The sequence below is a fragment of the Macadamia integrifolia genome, unplaced genomic scaffold (assembly GCF_013358625.1).
Source record: "Macadamia integrifolia cultivar HAES 741 unplaced genomic scaffold, SCU_Mint_v3 scaffold1762, whole genome shotgun sequence".
Classification (NCBI taxonomy): Eukaryota; Viridiplantae; Streptophyta; class Magnoliopsida; order Proteales; family Proteaceae; genus Macadamia; species Macadamia integrifolia.
Genome location: NW_024868342.1, coordinates 117,121 through 125,230, shown reverse-complemented (window position 1 = coordinate 125,230; position 8,110 = coordinate 117,121). Strand labels below are relative to the sequence as shown.

General features: G+C 42.0%; 1 protein-coding gene across 1 annotated transcript; it reads right to left on the bottom strand.

The window, feature by feature from the left end:
- Positions 1-6,112: 6,112 nt before the first annotated feature.
- On the bottom strand, positions 6,113-6,778 carry LOC122064786. Its single transcript, XM_042628536.1, has one exon. The coding sequence runs from the start codon at positions 6,776-6,778 to the stop codon at positions 6,113-6,115; it is 666 nt and encodes a 221-aa protein (XP_042484470.1).
- Between the last annotated feature and the right edge of the window lie 1,332 nt (positions 6,779-8,110).

Here is an 8,110-nt window from a genome sequence, read left to right as displayed (position 1 = left end):
GGACTACCATGTACACCTAAGGGAATGGACGCGATATGGGTGATCGTTGATCGGCTTACCAAGACTGCTCATTTCATTCCCATCAAAACCAAGTTCTCTATGGCCAAACTAGCACAACTTTACATGGATAATATAGTGCGCTTACATGGAGTGCCAGTGAGCATTGTATTAGATAGGGACCCAAGGTTCACTTCCAGATTTTAGAAAAGCTTCCAACGTGCCTTGGGATCACAATTGAATTTGAGTACTGCCTTCCACCCACAGACGGATAGTCAGTCGGAGCGAACCATACAGATATTAGAGGACATGCTCAGGGCATGTACAATGGAAATGACTGGCAGTTGGGAAGAATATATACCTCTTATGGAGTTTGCCTATAACAACAGTTACCAAGCTACAATTGGGATGGCTCCGTATGATGCATTATATGGCAGGAAGTGCAGAACTCCTTTGTATTGGGATGAGGTAGGTGAACGTCGAATGTTAGGACCTGAGATGATACAGATGACTTGTGACAAAGTCGACGTTATTCGAGAACGGATTAAAACAGCTTAGTCCCGTTAAAAGAGCTATGCGGACAACCGCAGAAAAGACATCGAATTTCAGCCAGGAGAAAAGGTATTTCTCAAGATCTCTCCTATTAAAGGGTTGCAAAGGTTTCACCAAAAGGGGAAGTTGAGCCCAAGATACATTGGACTATTTGAGATCTTAGCCCGGGTTGGCTCAGTAGCCTACATGCTTGCTCTGCCACCTTCACTTGGGGATGTTCATAATGTATTCCATGTATCCATGCTAAAGCAATACGTTCATGATCCCTCTCATGTATTACCCGTGGAGCCAGAATACCTTGAAGCTGACATGACCTATACAGAGCAGCCAGCTGAAATTTTGGACCGAAAGGTGAAAACCCTTCGCAACCGCTCCATTTCATATGTAAAGGTGCGATGGGATAATCATTCACTTGAAGAAGCGTCTTGGGAAAAAGAGGACAAAATGCGGGCCAAGTACCCTCATCTTTTTTATCAACCAGGTACGCAATTTCGAGGATAAAATTTTTCAGAAGGAGGGGTAAATGTAATACCCTACTTCTTAAACCCGATCTGATTTCACGGTTGACCCGGTTTAACTATGCAGGGCCCGAACCAGAGAGAGTTAGAGCGGGTTCCTTATAGACTATGATGGCAAGGGCGACCTTAAACACCGGCTGGCCCGACAAGTCCAAGCCAGTGCCAGAAGAGATGGGAATACCCAAGCCGTGTACATGCACCTATCATAAGGCCATGTACAGATAAAGCAGGTATGTAGTAGTATATTTAGGTGCATACGTATATTACATCGTATGCCAAGGGTGGGGTTCGCGCCGAGGCCCGAACTCTGTCGAAATCGTAAGTTTTGGCCCTTAGGTGGGCGGACAGGTGGGCGCATCCACCCACCTGAGTGACCCATCCATGTGAATTAGTAGTTAATTAAGAAGTATATATATAGCATTTGTGATTTTCTTTTCTTTTTCATTTAAGACACTCGTACGTTGGTGAGGATAGTAAAGAGGAGAGAGAAAGGAAAGGAAAGAAGAAGAGAAGAGAAGGAAGAGGAAGAAGAGATGGATTTCAGCGGCCCCGAGGCTTGATCTCCCCATTCCGGCGCCGGAAGAGTGATCTTCAACACTAGATCTACATTTAGAGGTAAGCAAAGTTGGGTTCCTTAAACATACACCATACCCAAGTAAAACCCTTGATTCGAGTAGGGTTTCTTGAGATCTTGTAAATCCCCTTTGAAATGATGAATCTAAGGTTTAATAGATGATTTATGTGTTGATCTTGAAGGATTTGAAGAAGTATTTACAAGGTTGGAGAAGCATTGTGGATTTGAAGTGATTTTGGGGTTTTGAAGGTGCTCTTGAGCAAAGAAGGTTAGATGGCTTCCCATTCCTTAAATCTAACCTAGATTTAGGTTAGAACCATCCTATAAGACTTTGAAAGTGTGAAGAATAGGTTTGGAAAAGCCCCATTTGAATCCCCAAAGAATAGAGGAAGTTAGGAAGAAACAGCAAGCTTCCCGCCAAGACTGGTGGGCAAGACCGGTGGGCAGTCTGGCCCACCTGTGGGCACCCGCCTGAGAGGGCAGGGCCCTCTGGCACAATCGGCGGGCCAGACCAGGGCCTAATCGGCGGGCCACCCTGCTCGTCGGTCTTAGCAGGCCCCCTGGCCCAACCGGTGGGCCAGACCGATGGGCCAACCGACGGGCCAACCTACCCGTCGGTCCAGACTGGTGGGCCAGACAGGTGGGCCAGACAGGTGGGCTGTCTGACCCACCTGAGAGGCTCCGAATGTGATTTTTCCGTCCGATTGGGCCCGAATTGGACGTGTGACCTTCTTTTAGGATTCTAAACGTGATCGTGTCATTGGATCGTGTTAATTTTGATTCCAAAATGGTGAAGTACTAACCCCGCTCACTCATGTTAGGTTCACCAAATTCTACGCTTCTCGCACCGGATCTCACCCGTACCGAACGGAAACCCTTGTACACTACAGGTAAGTGGGGAGAGGACGTTTGGCCTTGTTTTAAGGCATTGTTTGGCATTCATTTAATTGTATCTAGTTTAGTCATGCCGTCATGAATATGCTATGTAGATTAGTTCATCCTCATATTGTTATGCATGGGTGTTATGTTTACTTTCTAATTGCCAAGTGATGAGATGCTTATGTGATGAATGTTGACATCATTGTGCATGATGCATTGATAGACTAGATGCTGTAGTCAGCTTGGAAACGAGTGCATTGGTGGCCCGTGGTATGGGACGCGGTGGCACTATGCAATCGTACTATTGTCATATAGGAGCATGCAGTTTAGGATTTTCACCTTCCCGTGCTACGACCCTTCCCAACAGGGGTTAAGGTGTTTGGTTACCATTTGGGGGGAAGCAGTGGTCGCGGTTATCGGGTCACTGTGGCGGTTAGACATAACGCTCGACGGGTTATTAGGACAGTCGGCAACCCCGGTGGTATATTCAAGAGGGTCAATCGTACTGCTTTTAAATTGCTGGAGTCAGCACCTTTAAATTCAGTCATTTACATTTCTGTTGAGAGCCGGTGGTCGACATGTTTTTACTTTTTCGAGTACTCACGGTGGGCCTTCTCCGACAGCCCTATGGGCGTATCGCGGGATGGAGTTCGCGGCTCGTACCCGGAGTATACGCGCACTTTGGTTGTAGTAGCACTAAACCAAAGAATTAGTAATGTTGCTTCAATGGATGTGATTTAAAATGTATTGCATAGCATGTAGTGCATATGATTGTGTTTTGTTGTGTGGACTGTTGTTTGGACCATCTTTCCACTTACTGAGCTAGTGAGCTCATCCCACGTGTGCACCTCTTTTTAGATGATTTTGCAGGTCATCCATCTGAAGAGCACGGGTCGGGTCCCATGGTTGAGTTCCCTGAAGAGGACTGGTGGGCCCTTGAGGAGTTAGAACACGGCACTGATTGCCCGTACGAGAGTTGTGCTGCGGGATCGCAGTTCTGATGCCGAGCTAAGCTCCACTTTTGAGGCCGAGCTGAGCTCCACCATGTGATGCCGAGCTGGGCTCAAACCTTGATGCCAAGCTGAGCTCTAGCCTTTGATACCGAGCCGAGCTGTATACTCTGATTTTTTATGGTTTCCTTTATGTACTTGATATGTGAATTGTACTTTTATTGTGTAAATATCATGCCTTCGGGCCCACATGTATATAATTATTGTATCACAATTCGGGTATCAAGTATTATATGAATCTCACTGGAGCTACCGCTGCTGCTGCCGAAGGCATCGATGGAGCTGGTGGTGCTGTGGCAGTCGGAGTTTCACCGAGAAATGGGTTAGAGAAAGACACACAGGGTTCGTCGGTCATAAAGAGTGTGATGGCGGCGGCGGCGGTTAGGTTCTTACAAGGAATAGAAGATGAAGAAGAAGAAGAGGAAGTGAGTTGCAGGGTTCGGTCGCTGCAGATTTTGGAGGAAGGAAAGAAAAAGAAGATGAGAAGAAGGAGAAGAAGAAGAAGAAGAAGAAGAAGAAGAAGAAGGAGGGGCGGTTCGGTTGCAGGTTCGGTTAGGAAGAAAAAGAGAAGAAGAGAAGAAGAAGAAGAAAAAGAGAAGGAGGAGAAGCGGGTTCGGTGGCTGCCGGTTAGGGGTTGCAGCAGCAGGGAAGGAAAAGAGAAGAAGAGAAGAAGAGAAGAAGGAGAAAGTTGAGTTCGGTTAGGAGGAATAGAAGTAGCAGGAGAAGAAGAAGAAGAGAAGAAAGAGGGGGGGGGTTCGGTTGCAGGTTCACTAAGGTAGATTGGAGAATGTCCAATAGGAGAACTTGATGAAGGCCCATTAGAGGAATTAGGAGAGTGTTCGAGCTGAGGCCCATTAGGACCACTAGTACTCTAGTAGGGTAATTGGGTCCAACAGAATAAGGAAGGAGAATGGGGGGAGATTAGGGCTTGAGATCCTAATCTAAGGGTCTAGATTAAAAGAATAAAAAAACAATTTAAAAAAAACTAAACCAAATCAAATCTACTTAAGTAAGCATGTTAAATAAATAAAAAAAAAACCAATTAAACCTAATAAATCTAAAAGAATCAATTAAACCTAAATACCTTTAATTGGATCGGAATAAATCAATTCACATCTAATAAACCGTATTAAACCAAACTGAAACTAATTAAACATAATTAATCTAAACAAATCAAGTATTAATAAATTAGAAATTAATCTACTAAATTAGATAAGCTAGTTCTAAACTGCAATTAGGAAAAGAAAAATACCTTAAACCGGCTTTAATCAAGAAACAAGGGGAGATAACCCTTGTGATTCAAGACCAAAATCGAACCAAACCGGGCTAGGTCTCCCGGCTCAAGGAAGGATTACACATTCAAAAATTTTTACTTGGAGGAATTCTTTATTTAGAGAGAGGGAATTAGCAAAAACCTTCATGGGGCCATATTCCTTCTCTCAAATTTTTCTCCTTCCCTTGGAAGAGAGGAAAGGGCTATTCTTATAGCCTTGGGACTTGGGACTTGGGACAATTCTCTCATATTTCCGATGTGGGACTAAAAAACTAGAGAGAATTGTCCAAAAATGCTTGCTTTTGGACAAAGGGGTTTGGGCACCATGTGGTACCCTTTGGTTGCTCGGAATAGAATCTGATACCGAACTTTGGAGTCAACTTTCGGGGGTCATATCTTTCAAACCGTTTATCGGAATTTGACGTGTAATATGTCGTTAGAAAGTTCAGTCCAAGCACTATCCAATGATGTGAGACACGATTGTAGTATCGATCGAAAACCCTTACAAAAATATGCATAAAGTAGGGACCCGGATCATATAATGAAAGAGAGAATCATGCGTCGATTCGCATAGTTCTCGCATCAAAGTGTAATGTCCGACTTGAGGGGACAAACAAAAATAATCCACAACATCAAATTCTAATTTTTAAAAACATTTTTTCTTGAAAGTTTATAAGAAAATATGTCATGTTATACCCTAAGTTTGAAAAGTTTCCAAATCTAAAATATCCAACATGTAATCCTTCATATTGTCATCATTGCCGGGGGGTGACAAAATTCGGTGTCTACACACCATTCTCCTGCACATGATCCTCTCCATCAGAACTATCGTCTTCAACATCATCATTTACTTGGTGAGGGGTAGATTGGGTATTAGTACTATCTTCTTCACCCTTTTCATCCTCTTTATCAAGCCATCACTCTTCTTCTTCAACATTATTCTGTGTAAGAATATGGTTGTGCAACAACACACATGCCAACACAATTCTTGCTTGTGTTTTGAAAGGATATTCTGGTTGGTTTTTCAAGATCTTGAATCTTGACTTCAGGAGGCCAAATGAACGTTCAATCACGTTTCTTAATTGTGAATGTCTCAGGTTAAGCAATTCCTTTTTATCATTTGGTGACTGATCACAATTTCTTCACTCTTTCAGATGGTATCGAACATTTCGATATGGCTGTAAGAACCCCGCTTGGTTAGCATACCCAACATCAACGAATAATATTTACCTCGTGGCACCACCAATTTCCCGTCACCGTCTCTGTGTAATGCATTGTCTAAGATTCGAGCATCTAATGCTGACTCTTTTCAACCAGAAAGAATGTAAGTATATTTCATGTCAAAGTCACAGGCAGCAAGAATATTTTGGGAAACCTCAGATGGTCGCTTCCTATCACCCTTCCTATCACAAAACCTCAGATGGTCGCTTAGATGCTCCCACGCAGGGATATGGGATCCATCTATGGCTCCGATGCAGTCCTTGAAATAAGGGTAAAATCTTCCTTCTTTACTTGTTATTTGATGATGTGCTGCGACACTTGGAGGTTTCAATAGTATCGGATACAATTTAATAATTGCACCTAATACAAGGTTAAAGTACCGACTTACAGTCTCACCAGAATGTCCAAACTTGTGTGCAATGACACGGTTTTTAACATTGTGTCCTACTATCTGTAGAAACATAACTAGTTGTTCATTCACTTGCACAGATTTGCTATCCCTCAATAGACCCTTCTCCCTAATCAAATGACTTAAACTGAAAAAAGCCCTCTTGCTTAACCTTATTTGTTCTCGACAGGTTTTATCACTGTGATTGATAATTCTCTCTGTCTCAATAATACCGCGTAGGGGTTCACAACGGTATGGCTTTTTGTTCAGATATTTTTTGATATATTGGTCTATTGCTATAACAACAGCAGCTGCAGCAAAGATTATGATTTTCCTTCGCCTCTTGTAGCCGTCATCAAACTCCATTGTAAAAATAAATCTACATTCAAATTAAACAAATAATAAATTGCTGATCATGATTAATTAAAATGTTATTTTATAATTTTTTAATATAGGCACTCAAACCCATGATTAGTAAACTTTCCGTGTTTACCAATCATAAAAGTGATAATGAGATAGAAAGACCCAATATTCAGTCACATATTGTTGTTCATTCAAGCCAATGAATAATTTCATTGCAAACAGAGCATCAATAGGAAAAGAATAGCAATAGAAAATCTACTGAAATGTAAATTCCCAAACTTTGATTCACAAATCACTATCAATATTGAGGACAGACAAAGCAACCACTTCCTTCCATAAACATACAAAGCAACACCAAATCCATGCGATTATTCAACTTATTTGACAACAATGACAAGAGTTCTTGTTAGAAAGTGATTGTCTAAAGTTAAATGGGTTTGATGAGAATTCAAGACAGAATTTTGGCTCAGTAATCTTATTATCAATGGGCAGAGCTCAGGTATAGGCTCCAGATCCAATAGCTAGTGCACCCCCTTAAACCCATCCCAAAGGACCCAAACCCATCCAATTGCCCAAACCATGAACCTGCTTAATTACAAATGGATGAAGCATGGACATGCCTATCCCAGCCCATTTAACAATCAGGTAGGTCCAGGCTGGCCATATAGATTGAATCCCCTATATCAATCTAACACTAACAGTGGCCATTGTCTCTTTACTCCAAAAATAATTAAGGTTTCTGTGAAAAAAGGCAATAAATAAGGGATAACCGAATGAAGAAGAAAAGGGTAAAAGCAACAGTACTTTGAAACTCCTGGCTAGGAGTAAGACACCAATGTATGGATGGCATCATTCAGAAAATAAAGTACCAGATTACCAGTACAACCAACAATCTCATTTGTTTTTCCCTCTATATTAAATGGGTAGATATTCAATAACATGAAAGATATGCGTTGATACTTCAAATTTGATCACTGACATACCTCAGAACAGCTGATGCAACTCAAAACATAGTTGTACCTTTAAAGAGAGACACAATCTACTAAACGGGAGCTTTTGACTTTGGTTTGGGTATCTAAAGGATGGGCCATAATAATGAAAACAACTATGCTGATCTTACGCTCAGGTGAATCTTCCAGTAGCACCACACAGATGTTCTGTTTTAACTACCACTGCTGCCGCTACTACAATAGAGACCCATAGATTATGGACATTTTAATGGAGCAGATGTCCACAAGGTGTTGTTGTCTTCTTCAGATGCCATCTTCTCTTTCTAATGACTATTCCCTTTATTGGTGAACAGAGAAAAAAAAAAAAAAAAAAACATATTCTTCT

Coding starts and splice junctions, on each gene's coding strand:
- LOC122064786 (XM_042628536.1), bottom strand. CDS start 6,778: ATGGAGTTTGATGACGGCTACAAGAGGCGAAGGAAAATCATAATCTTT.